At 39.7% G+C, this 19,011-nt stretch overlaps 1 protein-coding gene across 1 annotated transcript in view; it reads left to right on the top strand.

The window, feature by feature from the left end:
- LOC124269258 (ensconsin-like) overlaps nucleotides 1-17,499 on the top strand; it is a 64,941-nt gene extending 47,442 nt beyond the window's left edge. The window contains 3 exon segments of the mRNA XM_046704269.1: nucleotides 507-1,303; nucleotides 14,144-14,418; nucleotides 15,471-17,499. Of these exon segments, the coding sequence (XP_046560225.1) occupies nucleotides 507-1,303; nucleotides 14,144-14,418; nucleotides 15,471-15,484 (1,086 nt within the window). The 3' untranslated portion in view covers nucleotides 15,485-17,499.
- Nucleotides 17,500-19,011: the final 1,512 nt, after the last annotated feature.

Below are 19,011 nucleotides of genomic sequence, written 5' to 3'. Positions count from 1 at the left end.
GGTACAAACGGCAGGTCGAGTTAACTTCATTACATGGGGGAGCAGAGAATGTTATTAATGTTGCTGCTCTCTGCCTAAAAGCTCGCATCGGAAACATTAAACCATCTGTAGCTTCTATTTAAAGAAAGTTAGGATATTGCTGACAATTTCTCGACACTGAGATGTTAAGCGGTGACCTTGTCTCGGCTGTGCGGACATGTTGATAATCAACTGACAAAGGTGCACCCCTTCACAATGTAGACCCAACCAGTTGTGACTCGGTCACGCAATGCATTAGTATTCACTTGATCAGGTCAAGCTGAACAAGCTGTACAGTGTTAGGTCTGAAGGTTCCACTCACTGAATTAATGAAATATGTTTTCAGAAACCTTGGAGCATAGGGTCAGAATATTGTAATCATATCTCATTTCCTTATGTTGGTTCCAAAACTTTATCACAAACGGCAATTGGGAACAGTAATTTTCCGAAACTATCAATATTTATCTTTCTTTCATCTATACCAACAGACTCAATCTCCTGCCAAGTCAGCCACCAGCTCCCCCAGCAAGAGTGGCGAGTCTTCAACTGAGAGTTCAGCCGAAGACGGCACTGAGGAAACCATGACAACAACTGTCACGACAACCGGTAGTGTGACCAACATCGTCACCACCATTTCATCTGAAGACAGCAGACCTGACTCCGGTCCAAGTTCCCCCCGAGGGTCATCTCCCCTCCCTTCCACACCCAGTGAGAAAGCCGAGCGGCAAGATGGAGGTGACACACCCAAGTTCCGCTCTCCCCTGCTCCAGCAGCTGGTGGAAAACAAATCGTCCAGTAGTTCCTCCGACAGACCCAAGTTCAAGTCGCCATTACTGCAGAACCTCCTTGGCAAGAACAAGCTAGGTGCTAGAAGCAATGAAGAGAAAGTGGAAGAGAAGAAGACTGACAGTTCTCTGGTGGTAAATGGGAAGCAAGGGTCTGATACTGTGATCAATTCTAAGTGTGATACTGACACTAGCTCTGTGAAGGAGCAACTGAGATACGATGATGCTAGTGATGAGGACAAAGATGTCGACACGTCCGAGAAAAGCGATGGACGCAAAGGATCGGTGGAACACATTGAGGACTTTCCTCTGGATGTAGCTGTGAAAGACTCGACTGAGAGTGCTAGTGTCAGTGACTTGCAGGAGAACAAAGCTGGAATTCCGTCAGCCACCGACTCGGGGATCCTGATGGACTTAGGTACTAGCAGTTCCAGCCTAGCTCCTGGACCCGTCAATGGTCTCTCTCATAATGGCGACACCAAGGATCTGGTGGATTCAAGGTAGGTTGTTTGGATTGATTCATTGTTAAAATGAAGGATTTCTGAAACTTCTATCACCTTGAAAATTACCTCAGATATCACCATGATATTGCTGTGAATATTGCTAAAAGCGGCATAAAAGTAAACTCACTCACTCCTGTATGTTTGATATAGATACTTTGAAGAGTTATTTGGCATGACCACATGAAATATATGTCTCCTGCGTGTCCTCATCGAGAAAAGGTTGGGTAGAAGTTTAGTCGCTGCTTTCCACAGGAGAAGATGACCCTCAGCTCATTATCAGTTATTAGTAGTGGTGGTTATCGCTCACAATTTGCAGATTGAAATTTGGAGTGTAAAGTGTTCCACATAACTCATGTAGGCAATAACGGGACACAATTATAATAATGTGCAAACAAACCAGACATGGATTAATACCGCAATCAAACGCTGGAGAATACTTCCAGTAGAGACAGGTGCGGCGGGGTAGCCTTGGCCAAATAAAAAAATGTTGTGGTTCCGATTACACCTCTTTGAAATTTAGGGTAGGTAGGATTTTTTTTTTTTTTTACATTTTTTTCAGAATAAAGTACAAACTAATAACACATTTATCAATGTGTAATTGTTTATTCAATCAAGCTTGCGGCCATCATGTCAACTTTCTCTATCAGAGTGACCGATGTCCGTCGGTGACGGGATAAAACAATGGTATCTGATGGTAGCTTATTTTATTCATACTGCTAAAAAAGATTAGGGTCGGCACCAGAATTCAAGGGTCGGTCAGGTAATCGGAACCACAACATTGCTTTTTGTTAGGCCCTAGTGTTTAAAGCATTGGCTCGTATCGCCGAAGACCTGGGTTCAATTACCCACATGGTTACAATGTGTGAAGCCCATTTCTGGTGTCCCCAGCCGTGATATTGCTGCAATATTGCTAAAATGTTGTAAAACCCTACTTGCTCACTCCGGTAGAGACACGCACACAAGTATGTTGTTTACATTGCAGTTTTACAAGGCTAGTTATCTTACCTCACACATAAATGTCGCTTTGTGATTGGCTGAGCGCTCTTCTGTTATTTTCAATGTACCCTGCTTACAACATGTACAAGCGAGTAACATTTCAATGTACCCCGCTGTCAATGGCAACTCATTCTGTACTTCGTGGTAGTAATTCTTTGTCTCGAGTAACATTGAATCACGTAATGATGTACGGAAATTACCGATGTTTTGCGAATGAAAATCGATGGAACTCTAAATCTGTTTTTCTTGTCAGCAAAATCTAGCGATGGCTACAAAAAGATTTGTACCCGTGCTTCAAACAGTTCAAAATTAACATTAAGGTGTTCGGTAAGATAAATACGTTGTTCACTGGTCCCTCGGGGCCCATGGGTTGATGTACCCTCGATGTTTGTTTATGTTCCCCTAGCCCTTCCAGGCTCAGGGAACATAAACAAACATCGAGGGTACACCAAGCCCCCCTCGTGACCAGTGAACAACTTATAATATAACAAACATAGCAATAAGTTACATGCTATCTAAAGTTTTATTTGATGTTTTATTTTTTATGATTATCGATTAGTCTCCTGAGCCCAGCAATAATGGCCGATTATTTGATGAATCGCTCTTGCACTAGTGATTAGCTCCATTGGTTTCTGTTGTACCTTCAGGAGTGCCTGAAGAGTGGAGGACACAAGGTATACCGTGGTATTTGGCAAGATGCTATATGTAGGGGTGAAATGGTATACCGTGGTATTTGGCAAGATGCTATATGTAGGGGTGAAATGGTATACCGCGGTATTTAGCAAGATGCTATATGTTGGGGTGAAAACTTCGGTTTGGTATACCATAATGCAATCCTAAAATGAATGACTTGATATATGGATGACAACTCATGTACCAAGCAACCTTGGCGTGTCTTACATCTTTATCAAGTGATGTCAATTGCATTGTCCTAAACAACACCTTTGAACTATAGTTAGGGGTGAAACGGTACGGTACGTATTGTGGTTCAAAGCCTTCGATTTGGTCCGTTTTGGTCCGGTATATGTGATATGAGCATAATGCAGAAACTTAACAACAAGAGCCAAACATTACGTTGTTTAATAACATTGAACAAATATAGCCATAATCTTTTTTATTTTGAATGAACAAAACTGTCATTTTTTCATTAGGTAGAAATGATGGTACGAAAACCAAAAATACCGATTACACATTTCACTTGTTAGAGAACATCCATTGGATTGTGAGTGGGAAGGATGTTTTCAGAACAAATTACCGGTACTTTTCTCTAGCTGTGTCCAACAAACTATGCATGAACACTACATCAAACAATCTATTCATTTTCATTGTCAGCACAAAAAACTATGTGTATATTTTGCAAAACAAACATTTCATATTTGCCACCATTGCCAACAAACTATTGATTGAGGACACATATTTGAACCAGTTATCTCAAACATCAAATGGAAACATACTTTTGATTAGTGGTGGGAATCGGAAACCAAATCCACTATCGATTATCGGAGGATTGTGGTGAACGATTATCGATAATAATCTAAATAAATATACCATTTTAATGTAATCACCAATTTTAAGGGGTTTTCCCCTTTAATTTTCTAATTAATGGGTTTTTTTTATAACTAATGCTGTCATGCAATGAAATGCACACATGCAAGTAAGACAATGGAATTGTAAATAAACAATAAAAGTGATTAAAATTTTACAATGTACACAGCTTTACGCTGTTGAGCCCATGTTTGTTCATAAATATTCGTCAAATTTGATGATTAGTTTATAGTGGTGAAACGTTAGCTCTTAATACGGTACGGTACGTATTGCGGTACAAGGGGTTCAGTTTGGTCCGGTTCGGTTCGGTACATGAGATATGATGACAATGCAGAAAATTGACAACTAGAGCCAAACTTAGATAGATTTTGACAAAATGGTTTGACTTCCAGACATTTTTTAAAAGGTTTAAAAAGGTTAACAAAATGACGGTACGAAACCTGAAAATAATGAATTTTTGGATTGCATTACGGTATACCGAAGCGAAGGCAAAATACCGCGGTTCTACTAATACCGTGGTATACCGTTTCACCCGTATTAGTTTACTTCATTCAAGGGTGTTATACAAAAACAACAAAATTCCGATTACTCGAAAATATGTTTTTACAATCGATAATCATTATTAATCCTTCTTTCAATCGATTTTCAATTATTTTCGATTACAGAACATCACTACTTATGATAATGCTGTAGTATTTGTCAAAGGATACACATAAGTTGAACACAGTATTTTGTAGAAATGGTTTAAGTTGGTTTGGTTGTTTAACCTGTACCTACAGACGCAATGTTTAGAGGAAACCATTTTGGTGAGGTATTCTTTCAACAGTGTCTTATGTGTAGTGCATGAAACAGTGAGGTCATTCATATACCTGTGTACATATAACAAGACTAGTTTTCTCAAATTAAACTAAGAAAGACTTCATATTTATATATTTCAAGATGAAAATTGCCTACAGATAAGTTAAAGGTTGTAGGTTCAGAATCAATTTGTTTGGGTACAGGTTACGAAGTTAGTGACTGGTGTTAGTTTGTCTTGGTTAATCTTCACTTAGTGGAAACAAAATATAGTTAAGCATTTTTATCCCACCGGCATATAATGCGGTGGGATATAGTCGTCGCCTCGTCCGTCTGTCCGTCCGTCCGTCCGTCCGTAATCATTTTGTTTCCGGACCATAACTCAAAGACCGTTCGATATTTTTTAACCAAAATTGGTAGATATGTCAAACATAACCTAAGGTGGTGCCTTTTGCTATTTACAGATAATTGTCATTTTTATTTTTCTCGGTTTCCATGGAAACGTTTTGGACTTAGTCTTAAAGAAGGGTGGGCTTCGTTTCCGGAGCATAACTCAAGAACCATTCAATATTTTTCAACAAAACTTGGTAGATATATCAAACAGATCCTAAAGTGGTGCCTTTTGCTATTTACAGATTTTTGGCATTTTTATTTTTCCGGTTTCCATGGAAACAATTGGGACTTAGTCCCAAAAGTGAGGGGTGGGCCGTTTCGAGAGCATAACTCAAGAACCGTTCAATATTTTTCAACAACAGTTGGTAGATAAATTAAACAGAACCATGAGTGGTGCCTTTTGGTATTTGCAGATTTTTGTCATTTTATTTTTCCCGGTTTCCATGGAAACATTTTGGACTTAGTCTCAAAAGTAAGGATTGCTTTTTCGTTTCGAGCATAACTCAAGAACCGTTCAATATTTTTCAACAAAACTTGGTAGATATATCAAACAGATCCTAAAGTTGTGCCTTTTGCTATTTGCAGATTTTGGCATTTTATATTTTCCCGGTTTCCATGGAAACGATTCGACTTAGTCCCAAAAGTGAGGGGTGGGCTTCGTTTCGAGCATAACTCAAGAACCGTTCAATATTTTTCAACAAAAGTTGGTAGATATATCAAACAGAACCATGAGTGGTGCCTTTTGGTAGTTGCAGATTTTGGCATTTTTATTTTTTTCGGTTTCCATGGAAACATTTTGGACTTAGTCTCAAAAGTAAGGATTGCTTTTCGTTTTCGAGCATAACTCAAGAACCGTTCAATATTTTTCAACAAAACTTGGTAGATATATCAAACAGATCCTTAAGTTGTGCCTTTTGCTATTTGCAGATTTTTGGCATTTTTATTTTTTCCGGTTTCCATGGAAACGATTCCGACTTAGTCCTTAAACATTTCTTGCAAAATGTGCAGTTAAGGTTTCTTTGAAAAAAGATGTGCAGAAATCCTGCTTAGTATTGATAAGAACTAATCCCAAATGATTTCTTCTGTCATTTTCAATGTTTCAACTTTCATAGTTAATTTCAGTTGACACGCAAATATCAGTCACATTGTTCTATTATTCAACAATGATAAGAGCAAGATGACATGTATTATCTGAAAGCTGTATCCAGAAATAGCTATATATTACCTTGTGGTCACAACACTTTCCTTATCATGTGGCTTATAGTTGTACATAGGTTAACCTGGGGATTTATACCCTGACAGTGTCAGACTATGCATGGAGTTGCTTATCAGGAGCCAGATAACAGTAAACAGGAGAGTTAGCTAGACTAACGCTTAGTCCATGAATGTATATAACTTTTATAGTAACAGGGGTGGAAATAACCCTTTGCCCGACGTCCGAGTCCAGTGTTTTTTTCTGTCGGGCAAGCAAATTTACATATCATGCTGTACCAGTGTCCAGTTGACTTTCCTATGTTAATTATGCTGTTTATTTAAGAAATCAACAAGAAAATAGGCCGGTATAGTGGAAAAATTATCAGGGCAAGTGATTTTACATGTGCCTCTGTACTGGAGTACTCTAGCAATTTTAAAGTTATTTCCACCCCTGAGTGACAAATAAACCCATGTAAATTGAAAAGGAGCCCAAGTGGGGAAATATATAGTTGTTTCTTTTAGGGACTTTGTATTGCAGGGAGGGCTAGGCAGTTGGAAAAATATTGTGGTTCAGGGCCTGTGAGACAGACTGGGTAGTTAGCCTGGGAGAGCTTGATGGACAGCTTCACTGTAACAAAACCAGGCCTTCTGTGATGTGCCTTCAGTGATAAGGCTTGGCCTATCCCATACCCTGACCTCATAGGATGCGCTCCAACGAGCACTCTCCCTCAACCTGCAGTGCAAGTCTAAATCAGGACCATAGTGGTGAAATGTTTGCTTGCTAGCTTAACTAGAGACCGGTAGCTGTGACATGGGAAGGCTTCTCGTGTAACAGTTGATAACTACACTGTCATGTACGAAGTCTATCAGACCAGTTCACCCGGGGTCACGTTTTCCTGGGTTAGTTTACCTTGTGGTTAGCTAGTAGTGAGTGTGCTTGGTGTGTGTGGTACGGCCTATCACTATTCACCTGTACATGGGTCCACGTTAGAGGCACGCCCTGGAATGTCTGCAGTTTGCTCAGGTAGATCGTAAGTCAGTGGCTGTGATCGTCTGAAAGAAATCGATATGATATTGACGTGTGTGAGGCGTTATTGATTTCCTGGGAGGCATTGGCGTGGGGAGTGATTGAGTGACATTGATTGATATCTACACTGGTCAGTGTCAGGTTTGGGAAACAAACAGATTGGAGGGGAGCTATGTCAGGTATGTACACATGTGACTGTCCCCAGATTGTTGAATGTACAGCGTCTCGGTGTGGTGTATCATTTGTCGACTCCATGACTGTCATTGTGTGCACTGATGAATTCATGGTAATTAGTTGTAATGCTCGCACTGAATCTTGAATCGTCATGACGCCTTCGTTGCGAGGTTGGTGTTATGTGATGATGTTGTTGTGAATGTTTATGATTAATAACGTCGACTTCAGGTGTCAGTATCAGAGCTGTGATATGAACAGTGACCTAGTTTGTGTCGTCTCAGCACAGAGAAATCAGTTTGTCCCAGTATCTTTTAGTGGACAGCCATATTGCCTACTGGATGAATGGGTTCAGGGACAATGTCTTTTGCACAGTACAAACTAGAAATTAATGGAATATAAGATCGATAATCTTTTCTCATCATGTTAGACTTAATGTCGACATTTGTCTGATTTTTTCCTGTATTGTTTTCCGACTTAGATGAATTATGTGCCATCTTCCAAACAAAATCGTTTTGTTGATCTGCAACCCAGATCTAATACCCACTCGTTCTATACAAGGCCATGGTCATATACTATATTTGAATACAAAAATATCTTAGGACAGGATGCTTGTGAATACACAGTGTCCCAAATTAAGCATGAATGTCAAGGTATCCTTATCACTATGCTAACACTGGCGGTTGAAGTTCAAGGGTGTCGATAGATTCAAATACCATAAGAGGGAAACCCTACCAGGATCTCATATAATTTCGAGCACTGCATGTACATTTCCTTTGAGTGTGATATCAGGTAACTTAAAGCAGCAATACCTGAGGGAGTTTTCACACCTGTATAACGAGACAGTGTGATAACTGAGCACAGCATGGCCTGTACAAGGAAGTAGTCTAGTGTTTTCCATGTGATCTATGCTTCTCTCTGCTGACGTCCAATGTTAAGTCATCTGTGGAGAGTTATGTCAGATCGTACTGTGGTGCCTAGGGGATTAGGTATGGCAGTTCGGGGCATAATCAGCTTATTGAAAGGATTACCATGTTCACTGTATTTAGCATTCTGCTCCAGCAAACACCCTCTAACCAACTTCCAGATCAGTTTGTTGGTAATCTTTATATCATTATTTCGGGATTACCGTGTTCACGGTATTTAGCACTCAGCTCTAACAAGTGCCTGCCCCCTGACCAACTTCCACCTCAGTGATCTACATGCAGGTCTTGTGACTGTGGTAAAGACAAGTTTACATATCTGATGTTTAACGGATGGTGTTCATGTTACACAGGAGTAATGAGATTTAGTAATCTCTATTTCATTATTTATATCATTATTTAGGGATATCCGTATTCACAGTATTTAGCACCCAGCTCCAACAAGCACCCTCTGACCAACTTGTAGATGAGTCGGTTTGTCTTTTCATCATTATTCAGGCTGAAATTAAGATGGTTACAGTTTCTTGTGTATATTTCACTTACATATATACTTACTATCAGCAACAGTGTAGAGATATAAATCACCTTGTAACTACAAACAAAAATGTTTTAGTTTTGTAGGTTGTTCCCTTCAGCTCAATCTCTTCACCACAACAATATCGGTTTAATAGCCATGATAGCTGTGATAAGGGCAGCCTCCATTTGTCAAATCCCAATGACCCAGGCTGCTTATCAGGGGTGGAAATAACTTTAAAATTGCTAGTGTACTCCGGTACAGTGGCACATGTAAAATCACTTGCCCTGATGATTTTTCCACTATACCGGACGTTTTCTTGTTGATTCTTTAAATAAACAACATAATTAACATTGGAAAGTCAACTGGACACCGGTGCAGTGTGATATACAAATTTGCTTTGCCCGACAGAAAAAAACGCTGGACTCGGGCGTCGGGCAATGGGTTATTTCCACCCCTGCTTATTATGGTGACTACAGTACACAGTCTCACGCATGACTCTGTCTGTGAAGATTAAGGTCATTGTAGCACTGAATGCTCTTTCCTTCATGCATGTGGATGAGATTTGATATAATAGGATCATTATCAATTTGCCATTGTGTATCAATCTTGAGATCCAAAGGGCCATACTAATCACCATCCAACAGGCCCCTCAGTTGAGAATTCTTTTGTCCGTTTTGTGTGTAAGGGATGTGATATTTCATATTAATTTTTAGTCTACTGTTGAAGGAAACATTTACTTTCTCAGATATAACTGCAGTGCATCATTTCAATAATATTCAGGGACGGTCGGGTAGCCTAGTGGTTAAAGTGTTTGCTTTTTATGCTGAACACCAGGGTTCGATTCCCCACATGGGTACAATGTGTGAAGCCCATTTCTGGAGTCCCTTGTTGTGATATTGGATTGTCTGGTCCAGAGATTTGGAATATAGCTGGAATATTGCTGAGTGCGTTGTAAAACTAAACTCACTCACTCACTCATATGCTGTGATCATGTTCGTAGTGAGATTTTATTCACAGTGTGATGCTAAGCATCTGATTAGTCCTGTTTCCCCCCGGAGTCCTTACAATAATGCTGCTGTTGTCTCATGTTAACAGTCAATATGTCCCCAGTTGGACTTGCTACAGTTGTCAACTATATGGCGACGTTTAAGCTGGCCTGTGTAGGCACATGCTTGACAGTGTTGATAATGCAAACAGCCTCTCAAACACACAGTTTGCTGGCGAACCGTATGGGGCTGGTCACAGGATTTATTGTGTGGTGGGCTTGTGGACTCAAACACTGACCAAACATGTCTGTTGAAATTATTGGATTGAAGGTGATCAGATATAATCAGATAAAGTGTTCCCAGACTTAGCGTGTTGCTGTAAGGTATGTAGACATCAATGTAGGAATAAAACCAATCACAATTTGTTTACCTGGAGTGGTGATAAAGTTTGAACAGCATCTAGAAATGATACACATAAAAGGTGAGAATTTATGGATGTCAAATTCTTTATGAGGACAAAACGTTTCGGATGAAGGAGTAGGACTATGCTCCGAAACGTCATGTTCCTCATAATAAAGAAGTTGACATCGATAACTTCTCTCTCCTTTGGAGCGGTGTTGTGGTTAAGCAGCGTTCGAAATACCTGCCTGCCCAAATGCCGGAGATGGGTTGTTTTCAACAGGGACTGCCAAGTTCTCAAATTTACCTGTCCAACAGTTGGGTTAAAATTTAGACATGTATATATATATGAAGATATTTTGTGGGCAGGTAACTTTTTGTCAGGGCTGGCAAGTTTTACATCTAGCCAGCCCTGTGGTCTGGCCGAAATTTTTGGGAGTTTTGCATATTTAATTTCATACATTTATGAGTACATTGGAGTTGATTTTGTTTTTTAGTGTCAGAGAATTTATTTCATGTGAAGGTAAATGTACACTATACGCAGGGGATTATGATGGTTATTGTTGCATGTGTTTGATTTTACGGATCTCAGGGTTAGTGATATACATGCAGGTCTTGTGACTGTGGTAAAGACAAGTTTGGATGTCAGATGGTGTTCATGTTACACAGGAGTGATGGGATTTCACATGTGGTTGAGAAGTGGCTTGTGGACATTACAGTGTAGCATGTTCGGACACACATTCTAGATGTGTAATTAGGAGCCCCTGTGGGATCCTGGGTAGAAAGTGTCTTCACCACCCATTTGCATGGAAAACGTGTGTACATTCATGGTTAGAACTGTTGTAATTTGATATTGGCTTGTGTGGTCGGTCTGACGTGGTTGATGACGTAGTTGTTGATGTAGTTGGTGATATAGTTGGTGACATATTTCATAACATGATTGATACCGTGGTTGACGGTGTGTAAATGTAACCCAACATTGTGGATCGTTGCTAATACGGCAACTACTTTATTGTTTCTTCAAGACTCCCTTCGAATTGACTGCCATCATGAATATGCAGAATATTGCAGAATGCGTCTTTAAACTCTGACAAAAACTTTTATCCGAGTGCATTGTGTTTTTAGAGGCCATGTGAATGTTACTGAAACATTTTCTGTATCCATTTGTGATATTTGGGAGCACATAAGAGGCATGTCCAAAATACATTTCAACTGAAGGAATATTTATGATGTTTAGAAAAAAAGTGTGCCTGTTGGCATAAATGTTTCATCTTGGGACAACAAGAAAACAACAAATATTTATCTTGTGTCTGCTGTAGAAAGGGGATATCGATGGGAATTATTACTTTCTATCAATTGACATAAAGAATAGTCAAATAATATTTCGGTCTGATGGTTTCCTAGGGCGTTTGTTTTTAGGTGCAAATACCAATATGTCCAGTTGTGTTGCCTTGGGGGTGGTCATGGTACACCTACCTCACACAGCTGTGAATTCAGTGAGTTTTAGAGTGCACTGTCTTACTCTTGAATTTTGCGACCCGTGAAGATCCGGGTTAGAATTGGTCTTCAGCAACCCATGCTTGTCGTAAAAGGCGACTAATGGGATCGGGTGGTCAGGCTCACTGACTTGGTTGACACATATCATCGTTTCCCAATTGCGTAGATCGATGCTCATGCTGTTGATCACTGGGTTGTCTGGTCCAGACTCGATTATTTACAGACCGCCGCCATATAGCTGGAATATTGCTGAGTGCGGCCTTAAACAACAAACCGACCTGTATTTTGCCCATGTTCCATGTGGCTGGGCTAGGAAGAAGCTAGCCTTAGGCTGCTACAGGTTGTGTCACAGTAACATGACTGGTTTGTGTAGACTATTATAGTAGTTGTTGTTATGCAATCAGCTTTGTCAGTTTATTTTGCAATAGGTGGTAAGGTAACGCTCACCTGAGGGCCCATTCCACAGACAGTTGTAATGCTGAAGTGATCGAAACTCCTGTACTTGAGCATAGCTTAAAAACAATCATAGCTCTTTGAGTGCTTTGTGGAATGCGGCCAAGCTGGATTACTGCATAACTTAGTAAATGATACTTTTTGAAAAACAGGTACTTCAGCATGAAGTAGTATCCAGATAACAAATGATGTATTGACAGTTTGTATCCAGAAAAGTTTTCATCTTGACATAGTAACTCGTGACGTAAACTCTGAACGTTTACTTGTGTCGGCAGAAGGAGTAGAGGAGGTGAGGTGAGGTGAAATTGGGTTTTTTGAGAATATTTCGCCATATTGACACGCGTGTGTGTGTATGCGGCTGCTTGTACTAGCCCAGACTGAAGCTGGTTTTATAGTGCTAGCTCACTGAGATACTATGCCGCAGTGAAGCATGAATACCCCACTCACACATTATACTGACTCCGAGCTGACCAGTCCTTGTTGTACCCATAAATGCCAAGCGCCAGGCAGGGACCAACAAGTACCATATTTTAACGTCTTTTGGTATGACGTGGTTGGGGATCGAACCCGCGACCTTCCGCTCTCCAGGCGGACGCTCTATCCACTACACCATGGAGGCGGTCAGGAGTAGAGGAGGAATAGGAAAAGCTAAATGGGGATTGGGTGGCTCTGTTAAAGTGTGTGGATAGTGCTTGTAACCGTTACCACAGGGTTAAATTGAGGTGGGTTTGTCAAGTAAATAGCATCAGCCCCTACATACACTGTTTGTCGTTGTCAGGTCTATAGTGCGTTTGGCTCAAAAGCGGACCGATGAATTGCAATCTAACTCAAAACTAATAAACATATAATACTCAATGAAACGCTGATCATAATCAAAATATCAGACCAACTCTGTGATTTGTTTGCAGAATTTATGTCCTAAAAATAAAAAAGTTGTTTAACAAACAATCATTAACATATTGACGCAGTTCACTATTTGTTACGAGGGAGGAGTGCAGAGAAAAGGAGGCAGGTGTTAGAGAAGCACGCGCCCAAGTGCCGACAAAGTTATTGATTCATTAACCTGTGCTGTGCCATCTCCATCCTTTCTCGCACACCCGGCTGTCCCTTTCTCTGCACTCCTCCCTCGTGAACAACAAATAGTGAACTGTGTCGATATTTTAATGATAGTTTGTTAAACAATTTTTTTATTTTTAGGACATAAATTCTGCAAAACACCTCTCAGAGTTGGTGTGACGCTTTCATTATCATTAATTGATGCTCAGAGTCCTAATGGTAGAGCTGGGACGATACACTATGTCACGATACGATACGTATTGCGATATTTTACCTGCGATACGATACATACGGATCATGATACATACACCTTGAAAGAATGGCACAGTATTAAGATTTAAAATGATTTATTTCAAGGTATTTGTGTATAACAATATCACTATTGTAATAAACAAGCAAGTAACTCTATGACACTTGCCTATTTTTCTCTAAATATGTACTCTAACATGTTTAAGATAAAACTGTTTTGAAAAAAAGTTGTGTATCGTTTTGTATCGATACACCAGTCAATACGATAGCTGTATCAAACTTAAATGTATCGTGATGTATCGATGCATCGGTGAATCGTCCCAGCCCTACCTAATAGAGGAAATATGGTATTTACTATTCATTAATAGTATGAGTATTTAGATACACCAATAAACATGGCTTTGTGGGTAGTGATGGACATTCAGGGCGGTGGGGTAGCCTAGTGGTTAAAGCGTTCGCTCGTCACGCCGAAGACCCGGGTTCGAATCCCCACATGGGTACATTGTGTGAAGCCCATTTCTGGTGTCCCCTGCCGTGATGTTGCTGGAATATTGCTAAAAGCGGCGTAAAACCAAACTCAGTTAGTTAGTTAGTTAGTTAGTGATGGACATTCATGGTATATGTTTGTCTTTTCAGCATTAGTATGAAATCAGTGGAGAGTGTGACAGCCCCCATGAACGATGGCATGACAGAGAGTGGACTTGTCACCTCACAGAACGACTTTGAGGAAATCATCGACCTGTCAGTAACCAACAAGAACATCCAGCTGAACTGCGGGCAGGAGTCTAGGGGAGACAACTCTGAAGACCTTCTGAACTTCAACAACCTGGATGGTGCCAGTGAGGACAACACCAACAGAACACCTTTAATTGCTTTTGAAGAAAACTCAGCAGCAAGACAAGATGTCACAGGTAGATAGAGGAGATAGTGAGGTCCATCCAGCAGTGAGATACTGCAAAGAAGGATGGGTGGTTGTATGATGTAGGATAATGTTTGTTGTTCAACAGCCCAATATCACAGCAGTCTCTAAATATGTTCTGGACCAGACAATTCAGTGGTTGCATTGATCTATGCATTTGGTATACAATGACATGCTCCAGCCAAGTCAGCAAGGGAGAAATGCATAATTGACTGAAAATCAATTCTGGTCTGAAATTTCAAGAGATGATGGCAAATACTAATTCTTATGTTTGTTATTGTACTGAAAATTTTGATAAGAGCAATGTTAGTGGTAGTTGTCTCCTAAATTTTGGGCACAGACTGTGTCTGACTAGTTAAACAAGTGTGGACCAGATAATCCACTGATGGATGTCATGATCATGAGGGCGGTTGGGTAGCCGAGTGGTTAAAGCGTTGGTTCGCTGGCTCGCCGAAGACCAGGGTTCGAATCCCCACATGGGTACAATGTGTGAAGCCCATTTCTGGTGTCCCCCGCTGTGATGTTGCTGGAATATTGCTAAAAGCAGCGTAAAACCAAAACTTAGTCAGTCATGATCATGAATGATCTTTGCCTTCTTGGTACAATGATATGTTATAAAGTAAGTCGCCATGCCTTATGACCCTGTCAATGTGTCTCTCATAAGGTTTTGGCCCCCTTTCACAAAGCACTAAGGTGATCATAAGTCACTAAGGTAACCATAGTGCAATGTTCAAGAATGGGAGTTAAGGTTAACCTTAGTAAAGGTTGCTTTGAGAAAGGAGGCCCTGGGAATCCTTCCCAGCCTGTACTCATCCTGGTATGATAATTACTACATATCTTTGTGGGCAATTCCTTAGGCCTTAAAGTGATATTTATTTTATTTTGTTTGCCATAATCAAGATTAACTGTCAAAGGATGTGTATTCTGTGTTACAAATGAGAGATTTATGGTCTGTAGATTATTTTGTATCTGGAGGCTGTAGACTCGGTAGCAAACCTTAGGATCTCAGAATTTCAGACACTGATTTCCTCTTCCATTTTCCAGATCTCCTCTCATGATCCCATGGAGGGTGAAGGAGTTTCATCTCAGAAGGAGGCTGCCCAACAGACTCCCAGCCAATCACATTTAGCGACTGAGCCCGGGTCTACGCCTCCTGCTACACAGTTGTCCGCTGCCAGCACCAATCTGACCTTCATAGGCTCCGACTCTGTGCTGTCGCCGCCAGCGGGGGACAGTCACGTGCTTACTATTAACATGGCTGACGATTGCCACTTGGACAAGTTATGGCAGCAAACAGAACAGCTTCTCATGCAGAAACAGGGTAATGTGCGGCAAATACTAGAGGATTATGGGATAGGCGAGGGAGAGGATGGGGAGAGTGACGAAGCCTTACTTTGGCAAACCGTTGAAAACGAAACCAGTTGTAAAAACGATCTGGTATAGATAAGGCATACAGTGTAGCGACAAGTTAACTTATTGAATAGATACAGAGGCGTGGACTTCAACATTGCTGTATTGTATGGATGTATAGGGTATATCACACTCCTGTGGATGTATTGGGTATATCACACTCCTGTGGGATGTATTGGGTATATCACACTCCTGTGGGATGTATTGGCTATATCACACTCCTGTGGGATGTATTGGGTATATCACACTCCTACACTCTTCCAAACCAAAGTTCTGTTGGTGCTTTCACACCTCACTCAACCAAGCCATTTGTCATAATTAAAGGCTAAAAACTGACTCATTCCAAAGTTTGGTTTCGGTTTTACAGGCACAAATAAAGCATTATGATCACCAGGACGACTGGTGACTTGGTGCTATATTGTTAAGTACTTTTTTCTACTATATTCCTGAGAACATACATTTATGAATTTGTTTATTACTGTGATATTTTTATTGACCAAATTAAGGGTAAATTCCATCAAAGTATTAAAGAACTGGTTGCTACATTGTATGGATCCAAAACAGATTTATTATTTGTAAATAATTTGTGATGTACAAATGTAGATACAAATCCCCAATTGATGTAGTCAGTTTGTGTGTAAACTATTACGGATGATTATATGACAGTCTGTGTATGTGTGACCGAAAATGTAAATAAAATCTCACCATGACAGAATTTCCCCCAGATTATAGTAGGACTACAAGTGAAAACATTGTCTTTCATATACAAATTTGTTATCAAATTTAAATTCGAGGTTATAGAGATCTATGTATAAGTTTTACCTGTGAGGTACATGGTACTTAATTCTGTTAAAATTCGGAAATACTTAACATGGGTATGTTAGAAATATACTTATTTGGGAGGATGATTAACCTTGAATGTTCTTACTGATTCTGTGTTGATTGCTCAACAAGGATGTATAGTGGGTTCTGTTATCTCAGCCTTATAAGCCTTGACCTCCACGTCTGTGCAATATTGCATGTTAATCATTGATCTGTGGATGAACACACCAGTATGCCGCGGGTCCTGTACATTCTGTATATACAGTAGGCCTAGGTTAGACTAGAATGCTAACGAAAGTTTAAAAAAGAACAAAAAGTGTAGTACGCTTGTAGAGAAAACGTATGTTCAAGTTTGCTGCCATAACTTTTCCCCAATGTGGAGAAAAACACGACAACTTGTGTCATTGTCTTCAAACATGTTTCATGGAAGTGCTTGTGTAACCATGTCAATGGACGCAGAGAAGAGGAATCACATTCTGATGGGAAAAAGACGTGATCGAATGTTGTGACAGTATGTGGCTCGGATGTGCATCCCGCTTGCCGCACTGTGATAAAACTGTCCAAAACAATTTCATAATGTGTGGATTTCCATGTTGTGTGTAGATCCGACATTGCCCGTGGTGCGGTTGTTATACTTCACTCTCTCCCAATCAGTCGTGTTGTGCTCTAGTCGGGTTCTTTGTTCTCCAAATATTGTATTTATGTTTACCAGACCTGGAGATACTGATCCGGGCAAAAGGGGCGTTACAGCATATCACAGGACAGTTTGTGCGCACTGTTCTTGTACTGTAGCAATTCTTGCTAACTGCCATCCTGATTAAATAGTTGTTTTCTTATCCAATTTGTGTGTTTAATCTTTATCAAGTTGATGAAGGACTTCCTTCGTTTTGCTGCCACATGCTTTCACACATGCTACAGGGTATTTGGTTTAATGCTTGTTTGGGGCTGAAGTTCAATGAAATGTGGCCCCAAATGTGGATTCTACCCAGTACCAGGTACTGTGGATTATTTTTTCCATTATAGACATTCCTGTTAGTGAAGTAATTTTGCGATTTTATTCAGTAAATAGTTTTGTAGAAAATAAAAATTGCTTTTGCGAAATTTGGATTATTAGAAATTGTATTGACCATTTGGAAACATGATCTCATAAGGTAGTGTAGCTGCAAGAACATGCTTTAAAATGTATCTTTTATAACATTATTTAAGACATTTTTAAATCAAAATATTGACTTCTCGGCTTTGTGATCTTGTCAGAGGAATTAGACTCAGGGAGGCAATAGAGTTTCTGATTAGCTGCTGTAAAGTCACTTTTGTTTTGGGTCAGACCGGTACCTGGGTGATTCTAGTGTTTTGATCCCAAACTTCTTTATGTTTTGTAAGCAGTGGTCATTTTTTCAGTTAGAAGTGACATGTAAATTGGTTATCGAAATGTGCATGCATTTATGTAAATAACACTTTTAATGTTATTTTAAGGAGAAGAGTCATTAATTATTTGCTATTTGTACAGAATGACATGCAGGTTAGAATTGCAAAGTAAAATCTCTGTGGTTATATTACAGCCTGCAAGTATTGACATGTTTACCTGTGTTGCTATGGTTACACTGGATGTTGTAAATGTGCTTATTTCACCGTGGTCCATTGTTGAAATTGATTCCGATAGGTGAGTCTTTTTCAATGAATAATATTGTTATACTATATGTATACGACAGTCGGTGCCCATTGCTTGTTAAAACTGTGGATTGAGAGCGAAACTGCTTGATTTCAGGTAAGTGCAAATATTGATATTGACAATTCGATTGGTTGTCAAATGTGATTGGTAAACTGATAATCTAACGGTTCACGAACAAATTGTGTTTAAATGCATGTAATGAATATGTATTGTAGATTAAATGTCAGTGGTGTATTGGCCTCTAGCTTGCATATCAGTTCCTGAGACCATATTTAGATATCAAGCATAATTTATATATTAACTGTATCAAAATATCAAGTACCTTTCAGTCAACATTTAACATATTTCTCTTTCGGTTTAACTACATGAGAGTGAAGTAATTCGCTAAACTGGTGGAACCTTGAGAGGTTATATATAACCAATCATACAGGAGAATACTCAGAAACTAACAAGTGTGTATTTGTGATCTTTACAACATATCTGTAAGGACAACAATATCATAGGATAGATTAATATATTTCTGAAAAGTGTGTATTTACTTTTGTAGATGAGTTTTATCACCAGGGAATTAGTTTCATAAGATATTCTTTCAGACACTATGATGTTTATTTATATTTTATTTCATTTTGAATGACTTGAATTTAAATTATGTTTGTTAAATTTTCTGTTAAGGAGATTAATTTG

Source organism: Haliotis rubra, unplaced genomic scaffold, assembly GCF_003918875.1.
Source record: "Haliotis rubra isolate DU_JTF1 unplaced genomic scaffold, ASM391887v1 Scf143, whole genome shotgun sequence".
Taxonomy (NCBI): domain Eukaryota; kingdom Metazoa; phylum Mollusca; class Gastropoda; order Lepetellida; family Haliotidae; genus Haliotis; species Haliotis rubra.
This window is presented reverse-complemented; position numbering and strand designations above follow the sequence as displayed.